The sequence below is a fragment of the Muntiacus reevesi genome, chromosome 12 (assembly GCF_963930625.1).
Source record: "Muntiacus reevesi chromosome 12, mMunRee1.1, whole genome shotgun sequence".
Taxonomy (NCBI): domain Eukaryota; kingdom Metazoa; phylum Chordata; class Mammalia; order Artiodactyla; family Cervidae; genus Muntiacus; species Muntiacus reevesi.
In genome coordinates, this window is record NC_089260.1 from 47633731 (window position 1) to 47647891 (window position 14161).

General features: G+C 35.4%; 1 protein-coding gene across 11 annotated transcripts in view; it reads right to left on the reverse strand.

The window, feature by feature from the left end:
- Window positions 1-14161, reverse strand: part of CSPP1 (centrosome and spindle pole associated protein 1) — a 116847-nt gene that overhangs the window by 37392 nt on the left and 65294 nt on the right. For all 11 annotated transcript variants that reach the window (XM_065903498.1, XM_065903495.1, XM_065903494.1 and 8 more), the window contains 2 exons: window positions 10767-10896; window positions 8805-8952 (listed from right to left, as the gene is read on the reverse strand). In XM_065903498.1, the coding sequence (XP_065759570.1) occupies window positions 8805-8952; window positions 10767-10896 (278 nt within the window). The remainder of the gene's footprint in view (window positions 1-8804; window positions 8953-10766; window positions 10897-14161) is intronic.

Genomic DNA, 14161 nt, shown 5'->3' on the forward strand with positions numbered 1-14161 from the left:
TGGAATAATTAAACAGTATCTTGGTACCCTGAAAACAGAAACAAGATTATCAAAACTTGTAAGAAATTTTTTCAAAAATGTTACAAAATAAATTCAAAATTAGTAGGGAACTTGAAGAGTGTATATTTTTTGACAATCCATAAAAACCATATTTATATGTAGTTACCTTAGAACTTTGACTATCTAAATATAGAACAAATAGTAGCAATTCAAAACTAGTCACAGTCTCGTAATCTGTGGGTTTTATTATTGTTTCTCTCCCAGTCAGGTTGCCCTCTGAGATTCAAACACTTCTCCCAGGCCCGCCAGGTCGAGGGTTCCCCAGTGTCTGGGAACGTCCTCTATTAAGACCCTTCCCGGGACGGATCTCCGTCCTTAGCTCTTTTGTCTCACTTTTTATCTTTTATATTTTGTCCTACCTCCTTTCGAAGACAATGGGCTGCTTTTCTGGGCGCCTGGTGACCTCTGCTAGCGATCAGAAGTTGTTTTGTGAAGTTTGCTCTGCGTACAGTTATTCTTTTGATGAATTTCTAGGAGAGAAAGTGGTCTCCCCGTCCTACTCCTCCGCCATCTTGGCTCCTCCCTCTAGGACAACCTCAGGGACCTCTGGGACAATGTGAAACGCCCCAACATTCGAATCATAGGAGTCCCAGAAGAAGAAGACAAAAAGAAAGGCCACGAGAAAATACTTGAGGAGATAATAGCTGAAAACTTCCCTAAAATGGGGAAGGAAATAGCCACCCAAGTCCAAGAAACCCAGAGAGTCCCAAACAGGATAAACCCAAGGCGAAACACTCCAAGACACATAGTAATCAAATTAACAAAGATCAAACACAAAGAACAAATACTAAAAGCAGCAAGGGAGAAACAACAAATAACACACAAAGGGATTCCCATAAGGATAACAGCTGATCTATCAATAGAAACCCTCCAGGCCAGAAGGGAATGGCAGGACTTAATGAAAGTAATGAAAGAGAATAATCTACAACCTAGATTACTGTACCCAGCAAGGATCTCATTCAGATATGAAGGAGAATTCAAAAGCTTTACAGACAAGCAAAAGCTGAGAGAATTCAGCACCACCAAACCAGCTCTTCAACAAATGCTAAAGGATCTTCTCTAGACAGGAAATGCAGAAAGGTTGTATAAACGTGAACCCAAAACAACAAAGTAAATGGCAACGGGACCACACCTATCAATAATTACCTTAAATGTAAATGGGTTGAATGCCCCAACCAAAAGACAAAGATTGGCTGAATGGATACAAAAACAAGACCCCTATATATGCTGCCTACAAGAGACCCACCTCAAAACCAGAGACACATACAGACTAAAAGTGAAGGGCTGGAAAAAAATATTTCACGCAAATGGAGACCAAAAGAAAGCAGGAGTCGCAATACTCATATCAGATAAAATAGACTTTCAAATAAAGGATGTGAAGAGAGACAAAGAAGGACACTACATAATGATCAAAGGATCAATCCAAGAAGAAGATATAACAATTATAAACATATATGCACCCAACATAGGAGCACCGCAATATGTACGGCAAACGCTAATGAGTATGAAAGAGGAAATTAATAGCAACACAATAATAGTGGGAGACTTTAATACCCCACTCACAACTATGGATAGATCAACTAAACAGAAAATCAACAAGGAAACACAAACCTTAAATGATACAATGGACCAGCTAGACCTAATTGATATCTATAGGACATTTCACCCCAAAACAATCAATTTCACCTTTTTCTCAAGTGCACACGGAACCTTCTCCAGAATAGATCACATCCTGGGCCATAAATCTGGTCTTGGAAAATTCAGAAAAATTGAAATCATTCCAGTCATCTTTTCTAATCACAGTGCAGTAAGATTAGATCTCAATTCCAGGAAAAAAATTGTTAAAAATTCAAACATATGGAGGCTAAATAACACGCTTCTGAATAACCAACAAATCATAGAAGAAATCAAAAAAGAAATCAAAATATGCATAGAAATGAATGAAAATGAAAACACAACAACCCAAAACCTATGGGACACTGTAAAAGCAGTGCTAAGGGGAAGGTTCATAGCATTATAGGCTTACATCAAGAAACAAGAAAAAAGCCAAATAAATAACCTAACTCTACACCTAAAGCAGTTAGAGAAGGAAGAAATGAAGAACCCCAGGGTCAGCAGAAGGAAAGAAATCTTAAAAATTAGGGCAGAAATAAATGCAAAAGAAACTAAAGAGACCATAGCAAAAATCAACAAAGCTAAAAGCTGGTTTTTTGAAAAAATAAACAAAATTGACAAACCATTAGCAAGACTCATTAAGAAACAAAGAGAGAAGAACCAAATTAACAAAATAAGAAATGAAAAGGGTGAGATCACAACAGACAACACTGAAATACAAAGGATCATAAGAGACTACTACCAGCAGCTCTATGCCAATAAAATGGACAACTTGGATGAAATGGACAAATTCTTAGAAAAGTATAACTTCCCAAAACTGAACCAGGAAGAAACAGAAGATCTTAACAGAACCATCACAAGCAAGGAAATCGAAACTGTAATCAAAAATCTTCCAGGAAACAAAAGCCCAGGACCAGATGGCTTCACAGCTGAATTCTACCAAAAATTTAGAGAAGAGCTAACACCTATCTTACTCAAACTCTTCCAGAAAATTGCAGAAGAAGGTAAGCTTCCAAACTCATTCTATGAGGCCACCATCACCCTAATTCCAAAACCAGACAAAGATGCCACAAAAAAAGAAAACTACAGGCCAATATCACTGATGAACATAGATGCAAAAATCCTTAACAAAATTCTAGCAAACAGAATCCAACAACATATTAAAAAAATCATACACCATGACCAAGTGGGCTTTATCCCAGGAATGCAAGGATTCTTTAATATCCGCAAGTCAATCAATGTAATACACCACATTAACAAATTGAAAGATAAAAACCATATGATTATCTCAATAGATGCAGAGAAAGCCTTTGACAAAATTCAACACCCATTTATGATTAAAACTCTCCAGAAAGCAGGAATAGAGGGAACATACCTCAACATAATAAAAGCTATATATGACAAACCCACAGCAAGCATCACCCTCAATGGTGAAAAATTGAAAGCATTTCCCCTGAAATCAGGAACAAGACAGGGGTGCCCACTCTCACCACTACTATTCAACATAGTCTTGGAAGTTTTGGCCACAGCAATCAGAGCAGAAAAAGAAGTAAAAGGAATCCAGATAGGAAAAGAAGAAGTGAAACTCTCGCTGTTTGCAGATGACATGATCCTCTACATAGCAAACCCTAAAGACTCTACCAGAAAATTACTAGAGCTAATCAACGAATATAGTAAAGTTGCAGGATATAAAATTAATACACAGAAATCCCTTGCATTTCTATACACTAACAATGAGAAAACAGAAAGAGAAATTAAGGAAACAATACCATTCACCATTGCAACAAAAAGAATAAAATACTTAGGAGTATATCTACCTAAAGAAACAAAAGACCTGTACATAGAAAACTATAAAACACTGATGAAAGAAATCAAAGAGGACACAAACAGATGGAGAAACATACCGTGTTCATGGATTGGAAGAATCAATATTGTCAAAATGGCTATTCTACCCAAAGCAATCTATAGATTCAATGCAATCCCTATCAAGCTACCAACGGTATTTTTCACAGAACTAGAACAAATAATTTCACAATTTGTATGGAAATACAGAAAACCACGAATAGCCAAAGTAATCTTGAGAAAGAAGAATGGAACTGGAGGAATCACCCTCCCTGACTTCAGACTCTACTACAAAGCCACAGTCATCAAGACAGTATGGTACTGGCACAAAGACAGAAATATAGATCAATGGAACAGAATAGAAAGCCCACAGATAAATCCACGAACCTATGGACACCTTATGTTTGACAAAGGAGGCAAGGATATACAATGGAAAAAAGACAACCTCTTTAACAAGTGGTGCTGGGAAAACTGGTCAACCACTTGTAAAAGAATGAAACTAGAACACTTTCTAACACCATACACAAAAATAAACTCAAAATGGATTAAAGATCTAAATGTAAGACCAGAAACTATAAAACTCCTAGAGGAGAACATAGGCAAAACACTCTCTGACATAAATCTCAGCAGGATCCTCTATGACCCACCTCCCAGAATATTGGAAATAAAAGCAAAACTAAACAAATGGGACCTAATGAAACTTAAAAGCTTTTGCACTACAAAGGAAACTATAAGTAAGGTGAAAAGACAGCCCTCAGATTGGGAGAAAATAATAGCAAATGAAGAAACAGACAAAGGATTAATCTCAAAAATATACAAGCAACTCCTGAAGCTCAATTCCAGAAAAATAAATGACCCAATCAAAAAATGGGCCAAAGAACTAAACAGACATTTCTCCAAAGAAGACATACAGATGGCTAACAAACACACGAAAAGATGCTCAACATCACTCATTATTAGAGAAATGCAAATCAAAACCACAATGAGATACCATTACATGCCAGTCAGGATGGCTGCTATCCAAAAGTCTACAAGCAATAAATGCTGGAGAGGGTGTGGAGAAAAGGGAACCCTCTTACACTGTTGGTGGGAATGCAAACTAGTACAGCCACTATGGAAAACAGTGTGGAGATTTCTTAAAAAACTGGAAATAGAACTGCCATATGACCCAGCAATACCACTTCTGGGCATACACACCGAGGAAACCAGATCTGAAAGAGACACGTGCACCCCAATGTTCATCGCAGCACTGTTTATAATAGCCAGGACATGGAAGCAACCTAGATGCCCATCACCAGATGAATGGATAAGGAAGCTGTGGTACATATACACCATGGAATATTACTCAGCCGTTAAAAAGAATTCATTTGAATCAGTTCTAATGAGATGGACGAAACTGGAGCCCATTATACAGAGTGAAGTAAGCCAGAAAGATAAAGAACATTACAGCATACTAACACATATATACGGAATTTAGAAAGATGGTAACGATAACCCTATATGCAAAACAGAAAAAGAAACACAGAAGTACAGAACAGACTTTTGAACTCTGTGGGAGAAGGTGAGGGTGGGATGTTTCAAAAGAACAGCATGTATATTATCTATGGTGAATCAGATCACTAGCCCAGGTGGGATGCATGAGACGAGTGCTCGGGCCTGGTGCACTGGGAGGACCCAGAGGAGTCGGGTGGAGAGGGAGGTGGGAGGGGGGATCGGGATGGGGAATACGTGTAACTCAATAGCTGATTCGTGTCAATGTATGACAAAACCCACTGAAATGTTGTGAAGTAATTGGCCTCCAACTAATAAAATAAAATTAAAAAAAAAAAAAAAAAAAAAAAACTAGTCACAGTGAAATCTACCCAACATCATTAGTATTCCTAATGAAAAAATATCATGTGGAGTGGAGTTTTTAAATATATTCATAAGGTTTTTTTATATAAACATTTCTTAAAAGATGGAGCTCTATTCCCCTCCTCTGGAGTGTGGATTACTTCTTATGAAAAGGATTCTGCACAATGACAGTATAAAACTTTTGACGCTACTTCATAAAAGACACTATGTTTCCACCTTGCTAGATCTATTGGTTCACTCACTTTGAAGAAAGCCAGCTACCATTCCATAAGGAACACTCAAAGGAGCTCTAAGGGGAAGTCCACACAGCAAGGAACTGAGGCCTCCTGAGTCATGTGAGGGAGCCACAGAGAAAACAGACTCTCCAGTCCCAATCAAGCCTTTGAACGACTTACAGCCCTGACTGACATATTAAAATGGTGAATTCTATCATATGCAAATTGTCTCTCAATAAATCACATAAAAACAAACATAAATCTAACTGGGGCATATATAATACATTGAAAAATTTAAATACCTAATCAAATATACATGAAGCAATCTTGCTATTAATCAATTAGAACTATGAGATATTTTTGCTATCTTTCAAACTGGTTAAGTATTTTTAATTTTTTTTTTTTTTTTTACTTTTTCTCTTGGTGTACAATTTAAAAAATTTTTAATACAGAGTCAAGTAGCATCACCATAATCAGGAATGGGAACAGTCCCATCACCCCCAAAAATTCCATCATAGTTACTCCCTGTCCTCAGCCATAATCTTGGTACCAGTGATTTGTTTTCCACTTCTACAGTTCTGTTATTTTGAGAATATATGTGTATGTAAAAGGGCTTCTTTCCCTTAGGTCTTCTCTTTGGAGTCTCCCAAATTGTTCTGTGAATCAACAGTTCATTCTTTATCTGCTAAGTAGCATCCCATCATATGAATGTACCACAGTTTATCCATTCACTCACCGTAGAATATACTCGGTTTTTTCTTTATGGTAACTTTAAAAAAGAACTGAGAATGGCAACAGAAGTTAAATGTATTACAAATAATCAAAATGAGAGGTACTTACTCTCAAAGGGTTGACACTATGTTAAAATTGTATGCGTAACAGATTTTGATATTTTATTAATAACTACCTTACAAAGAGATCTTTCTGAGAGCTAAGAATACGGTGAACATTCAATTTCTTTAATTTCTTTGTAATAAAAGATGAAAGATGAAACAGGAGTAATTAGAAAAGCCAGCAGCTGAATTAAAGTCATCCAACATAATCCCTGTTATACGGTCTTGGCCATCTCATGAAGTAAAGGAAAACACTGATTTTTACTACATATTGGGAATATAATAGGAAAATTAGGTTCCCTTTCTTTCTCTCAAATATTTAACAGCTAAATACAAAACACTCTCAAGTTTACTTGCTTTGAAAATATCATTAAAAAAGAGTTCCACTGCATTTGATAAAATAGCACACCTTTTTTATTTCATGGCATAACTGGAGCATTAAATAAGCAAACTAAACATTACCATTAAAAACAAAAACTTCAGAAAGGTTTGCTCCATCCCTGTTAGGTCAAGCAATTCTAAAACAATATACTATAATTCAATAACAAACACTTATCCTACTCACTTCCACCAATTAAACACATATAGGACACTATAATTATATTGTCTGAACTGGAAATAATCTTTGAGGCAAGCTGGAAACTTCTAGGAAATTATTCCAGTGTTTCCCAAAGTTACTGTTATATAAGCACTTCCTTCATGGTAACTATTATGCTTCTATCGATTCATAATTTAAACTTATTACAGCAAAGACTGGGTAGATGGTTACCAATTTTATGTCCTCCGCCTGGGTATAAAGAAACCCTTCCAGCCTCCCAAGAAGTTACTTTAGAACCTTATAACTAGGTTTGAACAACTAAACAAAGACAAAAGTGCTATTTCTCCACCTTTAGGTCAGGCCCCATCAAAATTCTCAACTTGTTCTCCCATCCTCTGGACCACGTCTGTGCAGCTAGAAATGAAAGACTCCAAAATGGTAAGAGTGACACTGGAAGAGGCAGATTCCCAAGTCACCTTGGAGGAGAAACACTCAAACAGCATCGGAATGCAGTTTAAGTGAGAAGTGACTTACACTGCCTTAAGCCTGTGAGAAATGGGAGTTCTTTGTTAGACCACTTTTCGTTTAAATGCCTTTACTTTCAAAGGAAATGTTACAGTACCATCCATAAATGGAAAACCAGTAATATATTTTTTCCAGTAATATATATATATATTTTAATATATATTCAAATAAACATTTAACTTCAAACATTAGAAATGTTAACCATGGATCACCTAATATCATCTTATTTATAAACAGAATAAGAGTTCTAACCGTCAAAATTGTGAAGAAAGTATGAGGTGAATATAGGAAAGGAATAAATCCATTGGAGAAGAAAAGAGTTACCTCATTAATCTAAGTGAGCCTCAAATATATCTTTTTTAAAAAGCCATCTTAACAGAGAATCAAAGGCATAGCCATTAAGAACTCTAGTAACTCAATAACCCCCAATATCTCTGACTGCGTCACTCAGTTATCCCTACAACAAAGCATAAACCTGAAGAACATCAAATTTACTTTGTATCACTCTAATGGGTTTTCTAATTATTCATTTCCCACTTCTGATTAAATGATTTTTAAGAACACATTATCTTTCTCTGCTTTTATTCTAAGCTAACTGAAGACCATCCCAACATATATAACAAGTTGCAAAGAGTCTCTTTTCAAAGTGCCCATTGTGTGATTTCTAGATGAAACATTTTTAAGAATACATAATTAAAAGATAAATCAATATAATTCTGCAATCTGCCAAACACTTCTGAGGCCAGGTTTTTGTCAGGAGTTCCTGCATTGTGTGAGCATATGGCATACATGAATTACACATAACATTCCACAACTACATCAGATCACTTAAGACACCTTATTAGTTTAAAAATATTGCAATACAGATTTTATTATTTTTACTAGAAAAGTTTAAAAAATTTGAACTACTAGTTTGGGTAAAAACTTGCTAACTAACATAAACTTTTCTCTGCAATTGAGTTATTATCATTTGAGGGTGAAAAATTTGTAGTAATAATAAATGAAGACAGGCTTTTTAACATGCTATCATGTTTACTATCAAAATACCTCTTCTGCATCAAGCTGTATAAAAAGAGACCTTTCCTTACAGACTATGATTCCCACTTCTTTCTACTCCCCATTCTTAAAAAGTTAAACTTAGTTTCTTTTAAAAACAACAAATCAGGGACTTCCCTGGTTGTTCAGTGGCTAGGACTCTGTGCTCCCACTGCAGGGGGCCAGGTTCAACCCCTGATCAGGGTACTGGATCCCACATGCTGCAACTAAGACGTGATGCAGTCAAATAAATAAAATATTCTTTAAAAATGAATAGAAATAACATACTTATCAGATTTCCTTTGTCATCTCTCAGAGGAGCACCACCTCCACCTTTCCCCCAGGGGTTATAACTTCTCATTTCAGCTTCTAATTTGGCTTCATATACTTCTTTTTCTTCACGTTCTTTCTTTCTTCTTTCTTGTCTTTCTTGAATCTTAACAACATTAAGAAACATTTATAATAACTAATAACTGCTAACAAGTATTCTGATACAAAAATTTAGTTTTAAGATCAAAGTTTATTTTATTTTTCTTATTAGAAAACTAGGCTTTTTCCCAGTATACTTTATTATAAATTTAATATCACAAATATATGTAAAAGCAACTAAAAAACACTTCGGTAGCTGGAACACACAGCTGCTGCTCCCTCATCCTGTCACTTAGCCCCTTCCAGCCACTGGTGCCACTTGGACTGAAGCAACTTCATTTTCCCAACCCCCAGCTTCTACCTGAGCTATTCTCTCCCTAACCTCACCATTTTCATGGGGTCCAACAGGCTCTCCCTACCTTCATTTTCTTCATCTACCCTTTCATGGTACCTGGCCAGTCACAGACTACTCACCACATCTCTGAGACCTTGGCCAACTACTCCCTACCCATCACCAGACCTACTCTACCTTGGGCAAACTCCATTCCCAAAGTTCAAAGATACTGAAGGTTCAAAGCTCTCTAGAGAATGCCAGGCTATTTAACTACACTTTATGAAAGCACATAAAATGATCTTATCATCACCAAGTGTAAGCATAGGGTTGGTCTTTAAAGACATATAAATAGGCAATGAATAAAGATCTACATTTTGGAAAGTTACTTTTAAAATCATTACCATATGCAAGGCAAATTTAAGTAACTACTCCAGAAAGGTCAAGGAAGTCATCACATATAAAATATTTAGGGTTAGGAAATCTGGTTCTGCAGTGGTGTTTTTAATACGCTCATTTGAAAACAGATCAATACAGTCTCTTGTTTGTAGATTCCTAACACAAAAAAATATGTTGGTAATTCTGTAATTTTAAAAAAGCCCACTTTTCAAGAAGGTTGCCCAATGTAGAAAACAGAACAAAAATCTGAGCTTTAGAAGAAATCCAGTGGAATTTTGTAGAAGGGTAACTCAGGTGAATATATATACCTAGAGTTCCAGGGACCTCTCTGGAGAAGATATAACTATTCCCCCCAAAATCCACATATTTGATACAGTTATTCCTAAGTAAACTCTCTCCAAATATTACAAACCACAACAGAATGTCATCCTCCTCCCTAAGTGTTCTACCTCTGTTTTCCCTATCCTTAAGAGTTCAGAGCTTCATCCTCCTCTTAGATTACAACACTCAGAATCATCCTACAGCCCTGTTCTTTCCTCAGTCCCTAAATTTAGGTCCTATTAATGCAACCCCAGGACTGTCTCTTCCGATGTCCTGTCCGTCTTCCCCAGCTGGTACAGGACCTTGTCACTTCCTGGTTAGACTACCTAATAGTTTCTCTAGCACAGCTCCTTCCCAACTGTCCACATCACAAGCAGATATCTTCCTAAAAGCCACATCTGCTCACATCAATTATAATATTTCTTTCACCCTTTGGCTTAAGATTTCCTCCCTTTGGCTGTCGATAGATAACAAGATGAAATTGAAAACCCCTTACTTGCTATCTTCCACAATCCAGTATAATCTAACACTCCAGCCCCTTCTCCAGCCCCAATTCCATTTCCTAAATACACCAGGAATTTCATATTTATTCACTGTATAACATGCAACTCAAAAGTCATCAACCATGTGAAGCCGTCCTAAAAGCCAAGGCAATTACTCTCCCTATCCCATGCATTCCAGCCTGTCTATATCAAACTTTATCACATTTAATGATAAATAAATGGAATTCTTTCTCCTCAGCCACATTCAGAGTTTTAAAGGGCCACTGTACTAACACATAAGATGTTTAACATTACATGAATGAACAAATGAAAAAAATGAATGGATACCTGCTGCTGCAAAGCTTCCTGGTAAGACTGAAGTGACTGTTTTGAAGGCTTTGGTTTATCTTCAAAAAACAATCCTGAATTTATTGCTCGATTACTTGTAATTTTGAGCTCATTCTGTCCAACTGTACTCCTACATCAAATATACAATTAATAATCTAAATCCATTTATGACAAAACAAGAAGATGCAACACTTCTTTGAAATAGCATGGCATATAAGTACATTTAAAATAGAGAAATGGCAACCTACTTCAGTATTCTTGCCTGGGAAATCCCATGACAGAGGAGCCTGGTGGGCTACAGTCCATGGGGTCACAGAGTCAGACATGATAAAGCAACTAACACACACACAAAATAGAGAAATTCCTTCTTTATAGTTCAAAGAGAAATTTGTCAGTTAATGACCCCTATCTCTGCTTTCAAAATTAATGGAACTTTCAAATTTACTGAATCTACTTCCTAATCTAGGTGGCAGTTACATGCAAGTAAAACTTTCACATACAAATAAAAACACTTGTGATAATTCATCAAGCAATATACACATGACTTATGCACTTCTCTGAATGCAGTGGAAGTCTCCCAAGTAATATCAGAACTAATGATTCACTTTAAAAATTTACTCCAAAATAAAGTAATAACTTCCTAGCCATTTTAAGAATAAAACAAAAAATTATAGTAAAAAGTCCAACTATCCCAAATAAAATTTATTTCACTGAGTCATAGATTTTATTAATGGCATCGATGGTATAAGACTAATAAAATCCCTAAAACCTTGCCCTGTTTATGGAGGCCTGGGATGGGAATTGTGTCAAAGATGAGAGGTTCCAACTGCTGGGTAAAGTTATAGCAATGATTCTGTAGTAATTGAGGGCCCCTTCTACCCTTCCTTTTTTTTCTTTTCTTTTCCCCTGGTAATCCAGGGCTTGTACTTCTTAGAAATTATGCATACAGAACTCACCAAACTCAAAGTAAAAAGGCTCAGAGATCTATACACATCATAGTCAATGTGCCCAAAGAAAAAAAGAAGAACCGCAAAAGCAGTAAGAAAACAAAAATCATATACAAGGGATCTTCAGTAAGATTAACAGCTCATCAGAAATCCTATGAAGGCCAGTAGGCAAGGAAATGACATATTCAGAGAGATTATGAGGGGGAAAAAAAAGTCAACCAAGAATTCTATATCCAGGGAAAATAGGCCTCAAAAATAAAAGTGAAATCAGAACATTATTAAATAAAACTCAGAGAAGACACCACCAACTGACCTATAAGAAATAGTAAATGATGCACTTCCGGTTGAAATAAAAAGCACTTGACAGTAACCAGAGTAAACACAAAGAAATAAAGAACACCAGTTAACAGTAACTACACAAAAAAAGGTTTAAGATATTACAAATATGCTTTTACTTGCAGCTATATTCTCTGATTTAAAGGACAACTACATAAAGGAAAGAAGGAACAGTTAAAAACTATTGATGAGCTTAAATATATAACAATACACTTTGTATGCAACAGTGGCATCAAGAAGGGAAGGAATGGCATTATACTGGAGAAAACGTTTTACATATTATGGAAATTACACTGGTGTTAATATGAACTCAGTTCTTTTAAATTAAAAACATAAATCTCAGTCTGCAAGGAAACCACAAAGAAAATGAAATACAAATTATACCAAAAGAAGCAAGAGAATTAAAATGGAATGCTGCATTTAACACTAAGAAAAAGCATTACTGGAACCAAAAAAGGAATCTTTTATATTGATAAGGGTCAACTTATCAGTAAGATATAATGATTATGAACATATATACACAGAGCTACAGAGATTCGAAACACAGGAAACAAAAACTGACAAAATCAAAGATAGAAATAAATCAAAAATAGTAACTGGAGACTTCAATACACTACTTCTAATAATAAACAACTGCACAGGAGCTCAATAAGGAAATACAGAAAAACACTATAAACCAACTACATCTAAGTCATATTGACAGAACTATCCACCCAACAACAGGAAAATGCTAATTTTTCTCAAGTGCATATGAAACATTCTACAGCACAGATCACATGTTATAAGCCTCAATTACAAAATAAACCTTAATAAATTTAAAAAAATGCAAAATATGTTCTCTAACTGCAATGCTGCTGCGATGTCACTTTAGTCGTGTCCAACTCTGTGCACCCCATAGACGGCAGCCCACCATGCTCCTTTGTCCCTGAGATTCTCCAGGCAAGAATATTGGAGTGGGTTGCCATTTCCTTCTCCACTAACTGCAATGGAATTATATTAAACCTCTATTAAAAATTTCCACAATCATATGGAAATTGAACAACACACTCCAAACTAACAAATGGATCAATGAACAAATCAAATGAAAAACTGAAAAATAATGAAATGAGTGAAAACAAGATAATGTATAAAATTTAAGGAAGAAGCTAAAACAATAAGAGGAAAATTTATAATATATATTTGTATATTTGTGTACAAAAATTTGTAATATATATACTAAAAAAGAAGACACTATATCAATAACCTAAGCTTCCATCTTCAAAAACTAGAAAATATACGAGCAAACTGAACCCAAAGGAAACTGAAAGAATAAAAAGAAAAAAGAAGAAATAATATGAAATGGAGACTAAAAGCACAACAGAGAAAATCAACTAGATTAAGAGCTGATTCATTAACAAGATCAACAAGACTGACAAATGTTTAGTCAAAATGTACAATAACAAGACTAAAATTATTGAAATAAAAAAATAAGAAACATTACTACTGACCTTATAAAAATAAAACAGATTGTAAGGGAATACTATGAACAACTATATGTCAATACATTAGATTATCTTGATGAAGTGGACAAATTTCTAGAAAGACACAAACTATCAAAACTGGTGCAAGAAAAAAATTTTAAATATGAATTAACCAATGACAAGGGAAGAGATTAAATTAGTAATCAGGAAATTATACATAAAGAAAAGATGAGGGTAAACTGGATTCCTGGTGAATTCTACCTCACTGAAAAAATTAACAATGCTTCCCACAATACACTCTTCAAAGTAATAGAAAATAGAAGAGTACATCCAACTATTAGGCCAGTATCATCCTGATACCAAAATCAGACAGACTCAAAAGAAAACAAAAATCAAAAACCAGTATCACTCATGAATACAGAGACAAAAGTCCTCAACAAAAAACTAATAAACTGAAAAGCCCAGCAAGATATGAAAAGAACTGTACTCCCTAACCATGTGAGATTTACCATAGGAATGCAAGTTGATTTAATATATTTGAATCCAATAAATATATCCCCACCATACTAACAGAATGAAGAACAAAAACCACAGGATATCTCAATAAACGCAGAAAAAGCATTTCACAAAATTCAATTTCCAACTCAGTAAT